Source organism: Balaenoptera borealis, assembly GCF_965194805.1.
Source record: "Balaenoptera borealis genome assembly, chromosome: 2".
Classification (NCBI taxonomy): domain Eukaryota; kingdom Metazoa; phylum Chordata; class Mammalia; order Artiodactyla; family Balaenopteridae; genus Balaenoptera; species Balaenoptera borealis.
Genome location: NC_138867.1, coordinates 171,110,250 through 171,130,569, shown reverse-complemented (window position 1 = coordinate 171,130,569; position 20,320 = coordinate 171,110,250). Strand labels below are relative to the sequence as shown.

The 20,320-nt window shown below is 47.8% G+C and overlaps 1 protein-coding gene across 1 annotated transcript; it reads right to left on the bottom strand.

Moving 5' to 3' along the window:
- Positions 1 to 1,342: 1,342 nt before the first annotated feature.
- LOC309623515 (cytochrome P450 4F2-like) lies at positions 1,343 to 19,903 on the bottom strand (the record flags this gene model as incomplete). The annotated part of the gene is made up of 11 exons (XM_082380460.1): positions 1,343 to 3,899; positions 4,082 to 4,148; positions 5,210 to 5,480; positions 6,267 to 6,388; positions 8,007 to 8,134; positions 8,222 to 8,275; positions 9,432 to 9,501; positions 10,816 to 10,972; positions 12,504 to 12,973; positions 13,800 to 13,844; positions 19,886 to 19,903. The coding sequence occupies 11 exons, from the start codon at positions 19,901 to 19,903 to the stop codon at positions 3,766 to 3,768; spliced, it is 1,536 nt and encodes a 511-aa protein (XP_082236586.1). The 3' UTR covers positions 1,343 to 3,765.
- Between the last annotated feature and the right edge of the window lie 417 nt (positions 19,904 to 20,320).

Sequence of the window (20,320 nt, the reverse complement as noted above, 5' to 3'; positions counted from 1 at the left end):
ACAGCTATAAAAGAGGAAATCGACAGTAACATAAAAATAGTGAGGGACTTTAACACCTCACTTACACCAATGGACAGATCATCCAAAATGAAAATAAATAAGGAAACAGAAGCTTTAAATGACACAATAGACCAGATAGATTTAATTGATATTTATAGGACATTCCATCCAAAAACAGCAGATTACACATTCTTCTCAAGTGCACACAGAACACTCTCCAGGATAGATCACATCTTGGGTCACAAATCAAGCCTCAGTAAATTTAAGAAAATTGAAATCATATCAAGCATCTTTTCTGACCACAACACTATGAGATTAGAAATCAGTTACAGGGAAAAAAACGTAAAAAACACAAACACATGGAGGCTAAACAATAGGTTACTAAATAACCAAGAGATCACTGAAGAAATCAAGGAGGAAATCAAAAAATACCCTCAATAACAAAAAATACCTAGAGACAAATGACGATGAAAACACGACGATCCAAAACTTATGGGATGCAGCAAAACAGTTCTAAGAGGGAAGTTTATAGCTATACAAGCCTACTTAAAGAAACAAGAAAAATCTCAAGTAAGCAATCTAACCTTACACCTAAAGGAACTAGAGAAAGAAGAACAAACAAAACCCAAAGTTAGCAGAAGGAAAGAAATCATAAAGATCAGAGTGGAAATAAATGAAATAGAAACAAAGAAAACAATAGCAAAGATCAATAAAACTAAAAGCTGGTTCTTTGAGAAGATAAACAAAATTGATAAGCCATTAGCCAGACTCATCAAGAAAAAGAGGGAGAGGACTCAAATCAATAAAATTAGAAATGAAAAAGGAGAAGTTACAACAGACACTGCAGAAATACAAAGTATCCTAAGAGACTACTACAAGCAAATCTATGCGAATAAAATGGACAACCTGGAAGAAATGGACAGATTCTTAGAAATGCACAACCTGCCGAGACTGAACCAGGAAGAAATAGAAAATATGAACAGATCAATCACAAGCACTGAAATGGAAACTGTGATTAAAAATCTTCCAACAAACAAAAGCCCAGGACCAGATGGCTTCACAGGCGAATTCTATCAAACATTTAGAGAAAAGCTAACATCTATCCTTCCCAAACTCTTCCAAAATATAGCAGAGGGAGGAACACTCCCAAACTCATTCTACGAGGCTACCATCACTCTGATACCAAAACCAGAAAAAAATGTCACAAAGAAAGAAAACTACAGGCCAATATCACTGATGAACATACATGCAAAAATCGTCCACAAAATACTAACAAACAGAATCCAACAGCACATTAAAAGGATCATACACCATGATCAAGTGGGGTTTATTCCAGGAATTCAAGGATTCTTCAATATACGCAAATCAATCAATGTGATAAACCATATTAACAAATTGAAGGAGAAAAACCATATGGTCATCTCAATCAATGCAGAGAAGGCTTTCAACAAAATTCAACACCCATTTATGATAAAAACCCTCCAGAAAGTAGGCATAGAGGGAACTTTCCTCAACATAATAAAGGCCACATATGACAAACCCACAGCCAACATTGTCCTCAATGGTGAAAAACTGAAACAATTTCCACTAAGATCAGGAACAAAACAAGGTGCCCACTCTCACCACTATTATTCAACATAGTTTTGGAAGTTTTAGCCACAGCAATCAGAGAAGAAAAAGAAATAAAAGGAATCCAAATCGGAAAAGAAGAAATAAAACTGTCACTGTTCACAGATGACATGATACTATACATAGAGAATCCTAAAGATGCTACCAGAAAACTACTAGAGCTAATCAATGAATTTGGTAAAGTAGCAGGATACAACATTAATGCCCAGAAATCTCTTGCATTCCCATACACTAATGACGAAAAATCTGAAAGTGAAATTAAGAAAACACTCCCATTTACCATTGCAACAAAAAGAATAAAATATCTAGGAATAAACCTACCTAAGGAGACATACAGGTCTTTTGTCTCATTAGGTACGTTTATTCCTAGACCTGTATGCAGAAAATTATAAGACACTGATGAAAGAAATTAAAGATGGTACAAATAGATGGAGAGATATACCATGTTCTTGGATTGGAAGAATCAACATTGTGAAAATGACTATACTACCCAAAGCAATCTACAGATTCAATGTATTCCCTATCAAACTACCACTGGCATTTTTCACAGAACTAGAACAAAAAATTTCACAATTTGTATGGAAACACAAAAGACCCCGAATAGCCAAAGCAATCTTGAGAAAGAAAAATGGAGCTGGAGGAATCAGGCTCCCTGACTTCAGACTATACTACAAAGCTACAGTAATCAAGACAGTATGGTACTGGCACAAAAACAGAAATATAGATCAATGGAACAGGATAGAAAGCCCAGAGATAAACCCACGCACATATGGTCACCTTATCTTTGATAAAGGAGGCAAGAATATACAGTGGAGAAAAGACAGCCTCTTCAATAAGTGGTGCTGGGAAAACTGGACAGCTACATGTAAAAGAATGAAATTAGAACATTCCCTAACACCATACACAAAAATAAACTCAAAATGGATTAAAGACCTCAATGTAAGGCCAGATACTATCAAACTCTCTGAGGAAAACATAGGCAGAACACTCTATGACATAAATCACAGCAAGATCCTTTTTGACCCACCTCCTAGAGAAATGGAAATAAAAAAAAAATAAACAAATGGGACCTAATGAAACCTAGTCAAAGCTTTTAGGACTGTGGAGTGATGAGGTTGAATCACTCATCACTTTAGGGGTGAGATGGCGAATGACCGTGAGAGTCCAGGAGGGGTCCTAGGGGTTATGAGGATCCTAAGCTTCCTCTACCCATTGTTGATCAAACTACTCAAGTGTACATAGTACCCAGCAGATGAGAGTGAATAAAACTACTTTATCCTGAGATTCTTGACTCACCTGATTACCTGGGCATGGGCAGAGATTCTCCCCCACTGGTATGAGGTCTTGTGAAGCCTGCCACCCACTGTGCCTGCTCCATCACCAGCATTCCATTCAACTCAGAGAAAAGTTACTCAAACTTCTAAACTTCCATTTCTTCATCTACAAGCTGGGTGTAATAACAGACTTTAGCTGCCAGGGTGGTTCTGGTGATTAATTGTGTTCATATGAACACAATATATGCCACTTACTATGCCATCAGAAAATCTGTGTGTTATTATAGGACATTCAACCCCAGGCTTGAGAGTTTGGACTCTGGACAATAGGAGAATTTTTGCCATTGAACTCTTGTAAGACAAGAGACATATATTGAGTCACTACTGTGTGTCCAGCACTGTTATAGGCCCTGGGGACACAGAGGTAAATCACATCCAGTCCCACATGCATAATCCAGCAGCCAAAGCACGATGTGAAAGGCTGTGGTGGAGACATCTGCTGGTCACTAACGGAAAATGTGGAGGAAGAAATGTTCACCCAGGGAGTGAAGATGTTTGAAAACATGTGATTTCAGAGAGAAAAGTGAGAGACTGGAGGGGAAGTTCACTTACTGAATATGTGCTAAGTGGCAATATCTGCCCTCACACATTGTTGTTAATTATCTCAGAAATCCAGGTTTCTGTCCCAAAAGCCTGCAACTTTGTCCTGCTACCCATGCTGAGTACTAGATCCTGCCTCAGAGCTCTGCTCCTCTTCCCACTAAGCAATAATGACAGAATCCACAAAAAGATTTTCTCTCTTCCCCAGCCAGGGAGCAGAGCCAATGAGAGGAGCTCAGAAAAAGACCAGGAGGACTTGCACTCACCATTTAATCTCCTTAGGCTCACGGTCCCTGAGGAGCTCTTGCGCCTCCTGCCGGCAGCGTTCCTGGTATTCTTGGTGCTTTACAAGGTTGTACAGGATCCAGGAGAGGCCACTGGCTGTGGTGTCATGGCCTGAAGAGCATCCAGAAAGGCTTGGATATCTGGGCTACTTCAGCACCAGAGGGTGGACAGCACCTTCACAGTAAGGCCCATGGGGAGGATGGGGAGGGATGGGGTGGTCCAGGGTCCATACACCAAGTCCCTGGGATGGAGAGACACATGCCCCCTCTGTAGTCCCACACTGGGACCCTCACCCTCAAACATGAAGGTGTCAGCTTCAGCTCGGATATCTTCATCTGACAATCCCTTCCCGTCTTCATCCTGGAGAGAAAGCAAGATCCGCAGAATCACACCAGAGGGCCCCTGAGCCTAAACTGAGAAAATCTCTGAACCTCCATCATCCACCCAGAACCCCAAGCCCACCCTGAAATCCTAGACTTCCCTCTGTCACCAGAGGCCCCACCCCATAGGTCTCCTCCTTGATCTCCTCGTCTCCTGTGTTTTCCCTGGTGAAAGGAATCAGTGGTCCATAAATATTTTCATGTTTCTTCATGATGAGGAATTTCTGAGAAAACAGTTGCTGGCAACCTGGGTTACGGGATGATTGAGTGGCAACTTGCCTTGGAAGCTAGAGATTGAGCATTGCCCCAAAGCCATTTGCTCACATGCTAGGATAGTAAATCCAGAGATTCTTTATGTCTCCTGGAGATAAGGAATGGGTTATAAACCTATAGAACCTATAGACTTTGCCTTCTCACCAAAGAGGATTTGTTTAAGCTCCAGAACAATCTCTCTCTCCTCTTCTCTTCTCTTCCCTTCCCTTCTCTACTCTCTCCATACCTTTATCCCTATCCCTATCCCTATTATCCATGCAGAAGAATGGGCAGATATATCAGCTGTCCTGTATAAGTTTCAAATTTCAGTATCTGGAAGTAATTCTCCTGTGATGCGACCATGGCTGCATGGACAGGTAAAAGCAGCATGGAGCCCTCAAAAGAATTTGGGGAAAAAGGGGAAAAGAATGGGGAAAAAGAGCTAAATTCTATTCTGGCTACTGTTACTGCTGTGAGAAATAAATGCTCTGCTCTGATCCAGGGTTCTGTATATATACTACAACAACAACAACACACACACACACACACACACACACGTAGACTAACTTATTAACTCGGAAGTAGAGTAAAATCTCAGGCCTTCACAGTTTCAGACCCAGCAATCCCCTGCAGGGGGATTCCACACAGTCATCTCTAAAACTTATCCCGGACCCATCCCTCCCTCAAGCACCTCACATGGCTCCCCAGTACCCTCTGCATCCCACCCAAGCTCTTTGATCAAATCGAGGTCCATTCTAATACTTCTACTCAGATCTCAGAGGAGCCCACCTTGGTCAGCAGGAGCACATCAATGAAGTCCAAGGTCTTGGCCTTAGCCTTGGCCTTGAGGCAGTCATCAATACCCTGACTGGGGAGGGTACGCCGCCGCTCCTGGATGACAGCATCTGTGAAGTCGTGAACTAGGCGGCAGGCCCTGAGGAAGCACCGCCCGTCGGGGGTGAGGTAGTACAGGAGGTCTACGTGCAGGAAGATCTGCTGGTGCCGCTTTGCCACTAGGGCACTGAGCTCCAAGATGGCAGCAATATATTCACTGGGCTTCCTGCAGGGTGAGAGCATGAAGGAAGCCAACAACATAAAACACCTGAAGCCCAGAAGCCGAGAGCTACCTCCCTCCAGGAAACTGAGGCTCCAAGAACAGATGGCCCACAGATACAGTGTGGGGAGGAGCCAGGACATGAGACTCTCCAGACTCTTCTCTCCTACATCCCATCTCTGTGAGCTGCCTCCATGCCCCAGGCACCCAGAGCACAGCTTAGATATCATGCTTCTCCCCTCTGTCTCTCACCCAGGATCTGTCCCTTCTCCTTCCCAAAACTGTCCACACGGCTCAGAACTTATCCTCTGCTAGCTGACCAATGGCCCAGCCCCTTCTCTATTCTCCTTATATCCAATGTCAACACCATCCACTGTCTACATTACGGTCATTCTTCTCTTGAGTCAGATGTCCAAGCTTAGCTTTGACCACCACCCTCATCTGATCAAACACCTTCCATGGCTCCCTGGAAACCTCGGAATAAAGTTCATATCTTCTTTGTCTGGCTTCAGAATGTCCTTAAGATATAACCCCGCCCACTCCTCCAAACTTATTTCCAAGGTGTCTCCTCACGGTTGCACACACTTTGATCGTTCTAGGCTCCTGGCGTTTATCAAACAGTTCTACCTACCTGAAATGATCACTCCTCTTTCCCTTTCCCTGTCCTTCAATATCGAGCTTTGACCCACCTCCTCCAGGAAGGCTCTTCTGATAGCCCTGGTCAGTCCTCCCTCCCCCATCTACTCCCTTGGATCTATGGCTCATGTACCCAGGCCCTGGGCCAAGACTCACTCCTGGCAATTGCTGTCGAAACTGAAGACGCATTCCTGCAGACTGTCCAGGGTCACGAGGCTGATGTGTTCAAACACGTCCAGATGGGTGTGGCCCTCCGTGACTAAGCGCTGCCACTTGGCCTGGACAGAGAAGGGGACAGGGTTAGGACTGGGAATTGCCTCCTCTGAGCCCCTACCCAATCCCAACCACCTGCTGGGCTCCCCCAGACCCTGCCTCTTGGCCCCAGGCAGCCATCCCCAGGGAAGACCAGGCTTGGGTAGGAGTAAAAGTTGTTACTGTTAGGACATGAAGTCCCCATGGCTCGGAGTTAGGAGATTTGGGTTTTTGATCTTGGCTCTTCCTTCTACACTCTGTGTATCCTTAGTAAAGTTAATGAATAAAGTAAGTGCACAACAAATGTTAGCTTTCATCATCATCATTTTTATAAATTGATTAGGAAAATATCCCCTATATTGAGAGAGGTTGTCTTGCATGCACCCTGAGCACCCCTGCCCTTTAATGCTGGGTATGCCAAAAAAAATTGCAAGACTCCTATGTTCTTTACCTGGGCCATTTCTCAGAGTTGTATTTGTAGAAAACAACCTTGAGGAGTGAGGTTATGTCTCCCCCTGGACAAATATCAAGCTCGCTTCTAATAATTATAAAAGTCACAGAGTCCCTAAACCTATACTGCTCCCCGCTATAATACAACATACTACATGACTGGCATCTATAGAAGCCCACCTGTGTCATCCACATGGGATTTGGTGACTTGGAGGAAGAATGCAAACCAACAAGAAGCACAGGCTCTTTGTTATGCTGAGGGTAATAAACTGTCCTCGGTTTCTGACCCAGGAGTCTCATGTCTTCTGGCCAAATCCATGAAACAGTAACAAGCTCACTTGCAGCTCCCAAATATGAAAAAAAAATCCCAACCTTCACAAAATCCTGACCTCCAGTACTTCACTTCCATATGTTTATATCCAAACCCTTTGCAATGTGATTTTTCAGCAGCTTCTATTAGGAGGTGGAGCCTATTTCACCATCCTTTGATTCTGAGCTGGGCTTGGACCTGCTTTGGCCAATACCTTGGTGAAAATGATAAGGTGATCATCCCAAACCTAGACCCCAAAGGGCATTTCAGCTTCCTGTCAGTCTGCTGGAACCCTGCTCCTGCCATGTAAACAAGCCTGAGATGTCTTTTGGAGGGAGAGAATTGCATGAAAGAATGTCCAGTTGTCCCAGCTGAGGCCATCCTAGATCAACCTGCAGTCAGCCAGGCTGCAAACATGTGAGAGGACTGGTTCCAGCACAGCAAATCTTCCTATCTGACCCACAGCTGATCACAGATACATGAGTGGCCCCATCTACATCCAGAAGAACTAGCCAACTGACTCACAGACTTCTCAATATTAAACCCTCATTTTTTTTTGAAGTAATATGTTACTCCAGATGACTACTACACAATATTCATCATCATCATAAACCATGTCTCAAGATTCCAAGGCTTTTCGGAGGGAAACAGAAAATAACACACTCTGAGCACCTACTATGTGCCAGGGCTCCATTATGTTATCTTGATCACCCTGTCAAGCAGGGATCATACTATCCTCATTTTACAGCTGAGGAAACTGAGGCTCAGAAAGGAAGAACAATGGCCCCAAAGACACCTAGCACTGTGAGAATTCCAGACAAGAAATCTCTGAGTCCCCGTTGTCCACAAGACTCCAGCTGGGACCCCGAGTTCAAGATAATCACATGCATGATGTCTGCACTCTTGGTGAAAATCTTCATGTAGGGCTTCAGGATGTTGAAGTGGAAGGTGGGTGTCAGCATGTGACGGTGCCTGTTCCACTTGTCACCAGCACTCAGCAGGAGCCCATCCCCTAGCCGAGGCAGCCACGGGGAGTGGGCAAGGGCAGCACCTTCCCCTGGGCCCCCAAGGTTATCCCCAATCCCGATCAGTTACTCACCCAGCCAGGGCTTCAGAAAGTCATAGAAGACCACGTCCTTGGGTGCGATGGCAGCTGACATGAATGAGGACCATCAGGGGCCAGGGAGAGTGGGAGCGGAGGGACTTTTGGTGGGTGGTGGAGGCTCCCAACCAGGAATCTGCATTCCCCCTCCAAGCCCAGCATAGCAGGAATGAGGCCAAGAGCACAGGAAACTGGGAGGAGAGGGGAAGGGGGGGGGAACAGGCCAGGCTGCAGCACAGAATACAGTAAAGGCAGAGCCCATAGACACAACTCTATATGCTTAGACACACCCCAACATGATACAACATGCCCCAACATGCCTTGGCATGGCTCCTACGTGGTCCAGCCTGTTCTGAACACACAGGCATAGCCCAGCACTTTACAAAACATCTGTACAGAGACTTAGGACACCATATCTGCCCCAGCACTCTCACCTCTCCTGAACATCTGACAGGGCCCCATGTGTTAACATGTCCTGACAAGGCCCCGACATGCATGGCACAACCTGACATGACACAACAGCTCTGCCAGGGACCTGAAGACAATCTGACATGACCGCAATGTGCCCCAGGCAGGCTCCAGACAGGACTCAAATTCACTGATTTCACAGATGTGAACCAGGTGTGACCCAGATATACTCCCAAGACCTGCATCAGACACGACTCACATAAGGTCTCAGGCATTTCTCAGAGTGATACTGAGTCCCAGACCTCAGACAAACCTCAAATGTGGCCCAGATGTGACCAGCAGGAGAACCAGACAATCTCTAATGGCATCTCGGAGAAGAACCAGACAGACCCTGACATGCCTCAAATATCCTTGGCCACAGCTGAGCCCCAGGCATGACTGAGACCATCTCTGAGCTCAGGTGTAAACATATACCCGGTGTCACCTGTTATAACATACACCAGCTGTAACCAGAATCCAGGTAGAAATATAAACGTGACCAGACGTGGCCATGCAGCAGACATTGCACAGACATGACCGCAGGTCAGGCAGGTGGGAGTCCAGGTGAGAGAGAGGCAGTGGTATCTCTGTCACAGCCCTCTCTGTCTGCACCCTGGTCACCTGTCCACCTGGAGGCAACACAGAGACCATGGCAGTGGGCAAGCTGTGGCCAGGGAGGTGTCCACCTGGAGCAAAAAGCACAGGCTTGATGCAGGTGGGGTGGAAGATGAGGGTGACCACATGCCAGGGCCCCACCCACCAGCAGCACACATCCCATAGGTGCTGGCCTGGCCCTGTGTGTACAGGAGACCTTCCTCCGAGCTCTGAATCTGGACAGGAACAAAAAGGACCCAATTCACACTCTTCCAGGCTGCCAGAGGGAAGGACCTGCAGGACAGTGATCCACACCTGAACCCATGAATCACCTCCAGCAGCTGCTTGTCTGTCCTCAGCCTCCTCCTGGGCGCCCTCCCCACACCCTCCATACATGACAACTGGGATCCCCTGTTTACCAGGATAGAAATGGTCTTTCTCTGTTTGGATCCCAAACACCATGTTCACCTGACTTCTCTTCCATCCTCACTTTCCAGACAAAGAAACTGAGGCTCTGAATGATGAAGTCACTTGCCCATAGTCTCCCAGATGGTAAATCTGAGACACCAGCCCAGGTCTGTCTGAATCCAGGGCCTGAGTTCTTAACCATCAAACTACTCTTAGCCCCAAAACAATAGCTCAGAAGGCCCTATGCCTGCCAAGACTGGGCACTCAGAATCTCAGCAACACAGGAATCAGTCCTATGATACAGGTGAAGGAATTTAAAGGGAATCCTGTAACTTTTCCTGGAAATGTAAATGAGCTCACTATTCCATGGGGCTAGAGCTTCTGGGTTTCATCTTTACCAAGATGACAGTGAAGCCATCACAGATGAACACAGAACTAAAGGAGGAAGACAGATTTCTGATGACATTGTTTGAGACCTGGATCCAGCTGTGCCTGAAGACAACCCTCCTTGGACTTAACAGTCAATTGATTCCCTTTCTTTGCTTAGATCATACAGGGTGGTGTTTCTACCACTAACACCACTAACATCTGAAAGAGACTTCAGTAGCCAGAGACAGCCAGGGACCTTCCCAGTGTCACCAAGCATTCTGGTGTCAAAACCAAGGTTTCTGTCAGGTGCTGCCTGTTCCCCTGCTTGCCTGGTCTGTCTGCGGACAGGAGGGACAACGGGCAAGGGAAGGGAGTCAGGGTTGGGTGGAGTCTCCTCTGGGAGATTCCTGGGGACTGGAGAAGGAGGACACTGAACTAGAAGTGGTCGAGCTGTAGGATAGTGTAAAAGAAACTGACCTACCAGAGAGGTGAATGTCATGGAAATAGCAGCCCAGATCCTGCACCAGCTACAAGTCTTCATTGCTCTGGGCCTGGGGATGGGGGGGACTGAGGGCAGGCCTGGCAGGGGGCCTGGGATGCTATGGATGCCCACTACATCACTCTACCCTCTGCTTTAAAAAATGTCTGCTCATCGTTCCAGACCCAGTTCCAGCAACTCCTCCAGGAAGCCTTCCGGGATGCCCCAGCAGAAAACCTTGCTTCTCTTCTGGGTTGCCACAGCCCCTCTCCCTCTGGCCAATTCCTGACCACACCAGGTCAGGGATCTCTCTGTCCAGATCTGTGTCCTCAAGATTGTGGTGGGAGCTGTCCTTCACCCAGGACACCAGGGTGAGGTGCAGACGGCAGTGAGAGGAGGAAGGAGGCAGTGAGATGGGGGCTGGTGAATACTTGAAGGAAAGAGGAAGATGCCTGAGAAAGAAGAGGGGAGGAAGGGCCGGGGTCCTGTAGGGGCCACATAGAAGCTTGGCAGGGAGGGGTTCACTGCACTCAGATGTGCCTCTGCACCCACCACCACAAGCTCGGCATGGGTACCTGAGGCACTGGTGACAGACCGGATCAAGTCAGGGTGGCAGAAAATGACCAAGGAGGTGAAGGGCCTCAACCAGATCTTAAATCCCTGGGAGTGGTTGGCCATCAGCAGAGTGAAGTCTCTCAAGCCCTGCTCCATTCGGGGGACCTTCAAGCAAGGCAAGAGCCATCAGTCCCCGGAAGGAACCGCTGCAGTGGACAGTGTGTGGGATTCTGCACAGATGGAGGAGATCTCTGCGTCCTCCTGCTCCTTCTCTCTGGGGGCAGGAGGGACCTGGAACCTTTTCAAGTCCCCAGAGTGTATCCCAGGGCACAGGGAGAAGATGCTCTCTCTGCCCACCAGGAAGGTGACCTTGGCTTGAGAAGACACATTTATCTCATCCTGGGAGTGGTCCCAGCCCCAGGGGTGGCCACAAGAGGAGATCCCCATGGAGGAAGTTTGTGGGTAGCAAGGTGGCCTCAGAATTGTCCCTGGGTTTTGGTCCCACATACGTTCATATTCTGTCCCACATAGCCCCTGGTTCCTTGCATGTTAAATGGTTTCCAGACCTGGGAACTTCCAGCCCTGGCTGACCCCAGGGGACAGCTTTGGACTCTGCCCATCAATCAGGAGAGCAACTCTGGACAGGAGGAGTTGGACACCCATTCCTTTGACCTTGACTCAGGGAAGTGACAGCAAGTTCATCACCTCGGTCACCAAACATTTATTTTGCATGCCTACTGTGTGCCAGAACTGGACTGGGCACTGTAGTGTCTGCTCCCCTGAATTGTCATCAGATTGGAAAGATGGTTAATAAGAAATTGGACAATTAACTGTTTAATTAATCATGAGCAGGGCCAAGTCAAAAGTCAAGGTCTGGGGCACAAGTTGGGTGGGTGAGTGGGGGTGTGGTCTAAGAAGATTTCAGAAAGAAGAAGTGAGGGCCAACTATATCCAGACTGGGTGAGGGGCCCATTGGGACATCTTGGGGGAAGGGAGGGGAGTAAGATAAGAGGAGGGGTCCCAGGAAGGGGAGGGTGTGGGGACCTGTGCCCTTGTAGGTTGGGGTGGGGTGGTGATAGCTATTTCCTGTGGGGAAGCTGTAGCCCAGAATGAAAAAACACAAGGAAGTGAGCCACATGCAGAGCAGATCCTGGACAGTGCCCTTGAGGAGGCCTCAAGGCCAGCATGGAGACTGAAAGGCCAGGGGACGAGGCTCTGTGCAGTCCAGCATAATGTGGGGTGCACTAATGTGTGGAAGACAGGCAGGAAATGGACCCCAAAGCAGGCTAGGGGTAGAAGGACAGGATGTGGGAAAGGTCTTGATGGCAGAGCAGAGGAAAGAATGAGTACAGAAAGAGGGGCTCCTCGGCCTCCCTGGCTTCTCTTCTGTCCTAGACTCCACTCCAGCCCTTGAGCCCCATTCCTGACCCTGCAGGAAGTCCATCCACCCTGATTCCCCAACCCATCCTGCTGCCCACACTCACCAGGCCCAGGTGACCCAAGAACCAGTTGCGTTTTGGGGGCTGCGGGAAACATTGGAGGCGGCGAGAATTGCTGTAGCAGGTGTAGGTCCAGGCCAGGACGCGGGCCAGCAGCCAGGAGGCCCCGACCAGCAGCAGGAGCAGCCATGGGGAGGCTGCCACCGGCCCGAGTCCCAGCCAGGAGAGGCTCAGCTGCAGCACCCTGTGGGGCGGACGCGGTGGAGGGTGAGCTCCTGAGGATGAAGGAAGGGGCGATGATGGTGAGCTGTGAGGCAGAGACAAACAGAGGGACAGGAACAAGGGAGAGAGGGGCAGGGATGGTGAGTGCTGGGGACAGGGCAAGAAGGGCCCAGAGAGGGGAGGGAGACCCAGAGAAATCCAGAGGAAGACGGAGAGACAGAGACAGAAAGACACACACTACCAGTGGATAACTAAACACATACACACACAGTGTGTGTGTGTGTGTGTCTGTGTGTGTCTGTGTGTGTGTGTGTGTCTGTGTGTGTGTCTGTGTGTGTTTACTTACCACTGGTATCCATTCATTTCCCAGGCCAGCTCATTCCCTGGAACCACTGCCTTGGGCAGTGGCCTTCCCCACCTGAGGCTATGACCCCCAGCCCCTTGACCCCCAGCTTGGCACCTTCTGTCAAGAGCCGCTTATCCCATACAACTTCCTCTGCCCTCCTCCTGGGAGGTCTTTTTCCCTGGCTCGACCTCTGAACTAGGGGAGGCTGGGCTTAGCTGAGTCAGCCAATTCCCACAGCCTCTTTACCTCCTCCCCACCTGGCAGCTGTCCAAATAGATGGTGAGAGGAAGGGAGCTAGACTGTTACTGAGAGGGGACTGTAAACCAGCTCAGGGTCACAGTGTGGAAATTGGATCCTCAGGGCTCAGCACCTCCCATGTTAACAAGTTAGGAGGTGGGCAAAGGTGACTCTGGACCCCAAGTTCACAGCCAGCCCTGCCCTTCCAAGGCCAGGGTATGGCAGGTAAAATTGTGAACATTCAGGTGCCAGGTGAGCAAGGCAAACATCTCCGGTGCTCCTTTCCACATGTGGGCCAGGAGGACGTCATACACCATTTCTTGGCATAGAATCAAGAGAAGCTCAGAACCATGAAGCCTCTGGCCTCTGGGGCACACAGCCTGGCAGGAGTTCAAGCCCTGCCTCCAAGCAACCAAAAGCCTGGATTGAGACATGACTGCTGGGAGCAGAAACAGAGAATCCAGCCTGGCTGGGGGTTACCTGCATCAGCTTCAGGGGATAAAGGGCCCAATCGGAAGAGGGCACCTGGAGACATGAGGGGTAAGGCTGTGAGGGGCTGAGAGAACAGGGTCCACACAGGGAAGAGCACAGCTGGGAGACCCTGAGTGGGCAACCTCACTATGACTGTGGGCTGTCCCGACCCTCTCTGGGCTCAGTCTTCCTGTCTGGGAAATGCAACCTCAGATGAAATCCTGAGAGGTGGACAGCGGAGGATTGCATGGAAAGATGGGAAGAATCAGGAGCCTCAAAAAAGATGGAGTGAAGGAAAAGGGCTGGCAACTAGTATTCTTGATATTGTATGCCAGTACTCCACATAAAGTAAACCTACTCTGTGCAGACACCTGTATGTAAAGAGGGCCTACTGTGTGCTGTGTACCTCAGAAAAACATGCCCCCAGTGTGTCAGAAACTCTACATAAATTGTGCCTACTATGTTCCAGGTATGCTACAGAAAGTGCATCTACTGTGTGCCAAGTACTCTGCATAAATCTTGTCTACTTTATGCCAGATGTTCTACATAAAGCACACCTACTATGTGCCACGAACTCTATGTAAAGCATACCTACGATGTGTTGGGTACTCTATGTAAAACACACCTACTGTGTGCTGGATTCTCTATGTAAAGTATACCTACTCTGTGCCAGGTGCCCTACATAAAGCACACCTACTGTGTGTCAGGTACTCTACATAAAGTAAGCCTACTCTGTGAGATGTACTTTACATAAAGCATGCCTACTACATGCCAGGTCCTCTACATAAAGTGTAACTACTATACATTGGGTACTCTACACAAATCCTGTCTCCTGTATCACAGGTGTTCAACATAAAGCATGCCTACTGAGTGCCCAACGTACTACACAAAGAGCATCTACTATGACCTGGGTGCTACATGAAGCATTTCTACTGTGTGCCAGATATTGTACATAAAATACTCTGTGTGCCGGGTGCTCTACATAAAGTAATCGACTGTGTGCCAGATGCTCTGCCAGCAAGATAATATATCACCCTCCCCTCAGTGCTCTGGGCCAGAACCCTGGGATCAGGCAGAGAGACGCAAGTGATAGCAAGAGGGAAGATACCTATTTAACAGAAGAGCAAACAGAAACTCAAAGAGGGCAAACCTCTAATCTAAGTTGCAGAGCTGGAAGGTACCCAGGTCTGTCATACCACCAAGCCTAAGCCTTTTCCCTCTGCCAAGCTGCTCCACCCCCAACCATAAGGGACAATGCCCTATTAATCCAGGGACATTTATAATGGTGGAATCTCAGGCAATATGGTGACCCCAGTGGGGAGATTCCTTGAGGTCCTTGCATCATCACATGGACCATCTTCCCACAACCAGGATGCACCACCCAATGGATCTAGAGCTCCCCTCCTGGCCCTCTCTGGATCCTGTCCAGAACTGCCCTGTGGGGTGGTCTCCGGTGACAGAGAACTTGAAGGATGGGGCTCCTGGCAGAGCTACCGAGCAGGAGAGTGGGGGGAAGGACAGTCTTCCTGACACTGGTAGGACGCTGGGGAGACCCCGAAACTCCTTCCACCTCGACACTGGCTGGGGGATTCAGGTGGAGGATCCTAAAGCCCTCAGTGGGGTGGGGTGCACCCTCCCCCCAGAATCTCATCCCCCTTCACAGGGGTAGACTTTGCCTCCTGGCAGGTCCATTCACATCAGGGTCAGGCAGGCAAGGCCAGAATATAATAAATCAGGCAGAGTCCTGGGACACAGAGGAGAAAGAGCCCCAGTGCCCAGAGAGGTTCAGCTCACTGCAGACCTACTGTGTGCCAGGAATAGGCAGGCAGCCTAGATCAGGAACGGCAGCCACCACACCAGCATTTGCCAACATAAGTCACTAAGCTGTTTTAAGTCTTCAAAGTATATGAACCTTTTTTTTTTTTTCATTTTACAGATGAGAAACTGAGACTGAAAACTACACGAGTGAATCGCCCAAAGTCACACAGGTGATGGAAACAGGCTGTGTCCCAGACTTCACATTGGGAACCCTGAACCATGAAGCTCTCCTCCTTTCATATCTGTAAATGGGCATTTCATTAGCACCACCTCCCAAGATGGTGGGAATCATTAAAAGAGACAATGCATGTAAAACACATAGGACAGAGGAAGGGCTCAATAAATGCAAGTCATTGTTATTATTATTGTTGTTGTTGTCATTGTTGATGTAATCATCCAACAGCCCTGCAAGATCAATTTCATGAGCCCATTTTTACAGAAGAAGAGCCGGAGATTCAGAGAGGTGAAGCAACTTGCTCCAGCCTCCCAGCAAATTAGGTAAATATGACAGTACAGGTGACAGCAAAGCCTGGCACATAGTACATGCTCATTAAATATCTGGGGAAGAGAGAAAGGTTTGCAGCACGGGGTTTTAAGGTTCTGGTGCTAAAATTGTGGTCCTCAAACCTCCACCATCCCACCATCTGTATCACCTGACAGTTTTCAGTAAATGCAGAATCTCACATCCTCACCCAAAATACTGACTCAGAATCGCATCTAAATACATCTGCAGGGGAACTGTGTGCACTTCTTCAAGTTTTAGGAAGTGTTGCTTTAAGACTCCTGAGTCTGGATTCTGCAACGGAGGCAGGGAGCACAATGCCTTCACTCCTCTAATTCTCAGAGGGTTTTTTCGGTTATAAAATATGAAGAAAAATCTATACCTTCCAGAGCTCTTCATACAACCATGATTACTGATCATTTATTATGTACTGGACACTATTTTAGGCACTAGGAATGCAGTAGTGAGCACTGCAGATCTCTTCCTGCTGTCAAGGGGCTTACATCTTGTGATGAGATGGGTGGTGATCGATAAATAATCAATGACTTGTCAGACAGTGGTGAGTTATGTGCCTGGAGAACATCTACCTTAGTCCAGGGGTCAGGGTGGGCAGAGACGTGAATGTGGAGGGAGAGTCTCCAAGAGCAGACGCTGGGTGGAACACCCAGCCTACACAGAAAGGCACGTGGTTTTTGTTCCTTTGACACTCGGGCTAACATGCGAGATCATGCAATTGCTCCTTGGGAAGGCCAAAGTGGCCAGGAAATTCTGGCCCCATATGGAAGCTATAAGCGGGTTTGGAGCTTTCACTAACTGTGACCAGATACTCAAACCCTAGCAGGTCTCTGCAGCCATTACTAGGGCAGGATCTATCGCCTGGCTCCTCTGATTCCTAGATCAGGGGGTAGTGATAGGGACAGAGTAGGATAGTTGCACAGCTAGTTTAGAAATCCTACTAGGGGAAGACAGATAGAGAAGGACTTCGGGAGATCACCATAAGCTGGACACCAACCAGGAAATGCCCAGAACATCTGGCAGCTAAACAACAAGCATAACATTTTAAAACTAAACAGACTTACTTAGGCCACTAATCTATATGATTAGGAACGAGGTGTACCACAGAACAATGGTTAGGAGACTGCATTCGGCCTTGTGAGGTCTGCAAGACAATGGACCCTGAAAAACTGCTTTCTTGCACGTAGCTTACATAGGAATATGGGGGAAAGGTGAAAGAAACTAGGGGAAAGGTGACATTATACTGAAACCTGAGATGACTCACCATAAATTTGTATATGTTGCCACCCCTCTGCTCATTTACATAGCTCTATGACAGTCCCAGTTGGGCTATATAGGGTCAAAAACTCCCCCACCAGATATGTAGGCGGAGTTAATGATGAAAGCTTGATGTCTACTCAAAAAATGAGGAGGAAGGTGGTCTTCTCCCCCTCCCCACTTTTCTTTCATTTATGAAAATAAAGCCTACTTAGTTGTCGGGACAGAGCCCTACTGCCCGCCCGCTTGTATCTCTCACAATCGTCCTATTCTAATAAACTCATCCTTACATGCTACTTTGCCTCTCACTGAATTCTTTCTGCACCGGGACAAAAGAACCTATGTTTCAGTAAGTCCTGAGACAAGGTGTGTGGTTTCAGTAGAAGGGGAAAGGGAACCAGCACAGGAGGCAGGAAACCATAGGTGGGGACCTTCTGTTCATCACTGGGGATGTTCTAGAGCATCCCCAAAGGTTTTTCATCAAACAAGTAATATCTCAGATGCCAAATCACACAAGCCTGCCTTATGGAATGTCCCCCAGCCAGTGTTTGAAGGAGGGGAGCCACTCACCCCCTGCCCCTTCTCCAGGGGTCCTTCCACCCCAACCCAGAGTCAGGCAGTGGGCAAGCCTGTGCCAGACCAGCGATGGTGGTCACTGTGAGTCACTAGCTTGGGCACAGCCCATCAACCCTTTAAACCTCACTCTTCACGTCTGTCAAATGGGCCTGATAAAACCTCACAGAGAGTTGCAAGCTTCCTATTAGACACAGGCAGAGAGAGTAGGGAAAAGTATGTTTCAAAATAGTAAGTGCATAAAGTTTCCATTTATAAACAAAACTTACAAATGTTTGTATGTGTGCACATGTTTGTATATGCATTGAAAAAAATCCAGAAGAATCCACATATCATGGTGGAATTGGAAGAAGTAGAATTGGAGTCTCTATAACTAAAACACAATTTAAGGAATAAGGATTTGGCACAGTGAGGAACACATAACTGGCACACAAAACAGATGAGCAGTTATTTTATGTCATCATAAAGACACGCCTCCTAGGAATCCACGTGGGGTCTCTAGAACAAGCATGCAGGCTGCCTGCTGGCTGGAGTGTTACCTTTCCTCTCCTCGGCTGTTAGGAAGGAACAAGTTCTGGATTCAACAGAACTAAGTTCAAATCCCAGCTCTGCCATTTCCTGGCTGTGTCACCTTGGGCAAGTCAATTGCCCTCTCTAAGCCTCATGTCCTCCTCTGTAGATGGAGAAGTGGATTTATACCTCCCAGGTAGTTCATTACTCAACAACAAACTGTGCTTGACCACCCAATCTGTACCAGGCACACTGTTGGGGCCCAAACACGCGATGAACAAGACAGACAAGGTCTCTGGATTGTGTGCTCATGTCTCATGGGGGGAGCCAGTTGGAAATAAGCAAGTCAGATGGTGGCAGAAATGAAGGAAATGAACAGCATGAGACATGCTAGAAAGTGACCAAGGGGGCTGTTCTGGACAGGGCAATCAGGGAGGGCCTCCCTGAGGAGGTGGCCTTACTACCAAGTCCAAGCTCATACTGCTTGATGCATGACAGGCTAATAAATCAAGAGAAGAGTTTTGGGGCAAGGAACGGTGACTTTATTTGGAAAGCCAGAGGACCAAGGAATTGGTGGACTAGTGTCCCAAAGAACCATTCTAACCAAGTTAGAATTCAGGCTTCTTTCATATTAGAAGGGGGGTTGGGGGTGTGACAGGTTGTTGCAGGCTTCTTGATGCCGGAATCCTTTGCTCTTGCAGCTGTCTACAGAGGTCCAGTCACAATGTTCCTGTAAACCTCTAATAAAACAAATGTTATTCTTTGTGCCACAACTTTTTATCTCTATATGAATAAAAAGTTTTATACCTTTAAAAGTCAAGCCTGGGAGGCAGAGCATTGAGAATGGCTAGCATGTATATTTCAGGCTATAGGCAACATTCTTTTACAACGGTGCAGAGCCAGCATGACTAAGCACAGGCAACAGGGCACAAAGGTTAGAGACAGAGGACTAGATCCAATGTGGAGTCAGGTTTGTTCTTCCCTGTTTTAATAGGAGTGTCTGGCCACCTACCTGCAGCCTGAGTCAGATAAGGAGATGATGTTTGGTCAATGGAAGGCACCTGCAGGCAATCGGAGGGGATTAGAGGACAGACATCCATCCTCTGCCAAAGGCCACTGCTGCTTTCAGCTTCAGCTAATCCTTCTGGGTTCCAGGAACAGCTACTACCTGGCCTGGGGGTGGTGTCAGCTCTCAGCTGATGCTAGCCCCCAGGGGGCTACCCTAGCCTTGATGGTTTCCCTTGGCCCCTTGTCAAATGAAATAAAAAATGCACAGCGTCAGAGCAGTGAGATTCAGTTTTATTCAGGGACATTACTGAGGACTGTCGCCCAGAAGACAGCCTCTCAGATCGTTCTGAGGAACTGCTCCAAAGAGGTGAGGAAGGAGGTCAGCATATATGTGGTTTTGGCCAAGGGGTACCTGCAATCCAATACACATCACGGTAGATGGTTACTGCTAGTCATCATGAGGAACAGATTTCTCAGTTAGTAATTTTAGTGCTTTTCTAAGTACATGGGAAGATGCAAGAATTCAGGCTCATAAAATTTTTCCTAAATATCTAAACTATCTAAAGGCCTGTTTTCCCAATGTGCAGAGTGCCTCATCCTGGTCTCCGTCCTGAATTAGCAACTGCAGTGGCTAATGATTTAATCCTTGTAGAACTAGATGGCAGGGAACATTCCTTATTTACACAGCCAATACTTTGTAAATGGCCCCTACGTAATGCCACTCTCATGTAGCCCATCTGAGGTCTCTGCCAGGACCCAACTATTACATTCTGCAAAGGGATGGGCCACCTCAGCAATCCAGTTATGTGAGTGTCGATGTTTGTGTCAGCACAGAAAAAATTGAAAA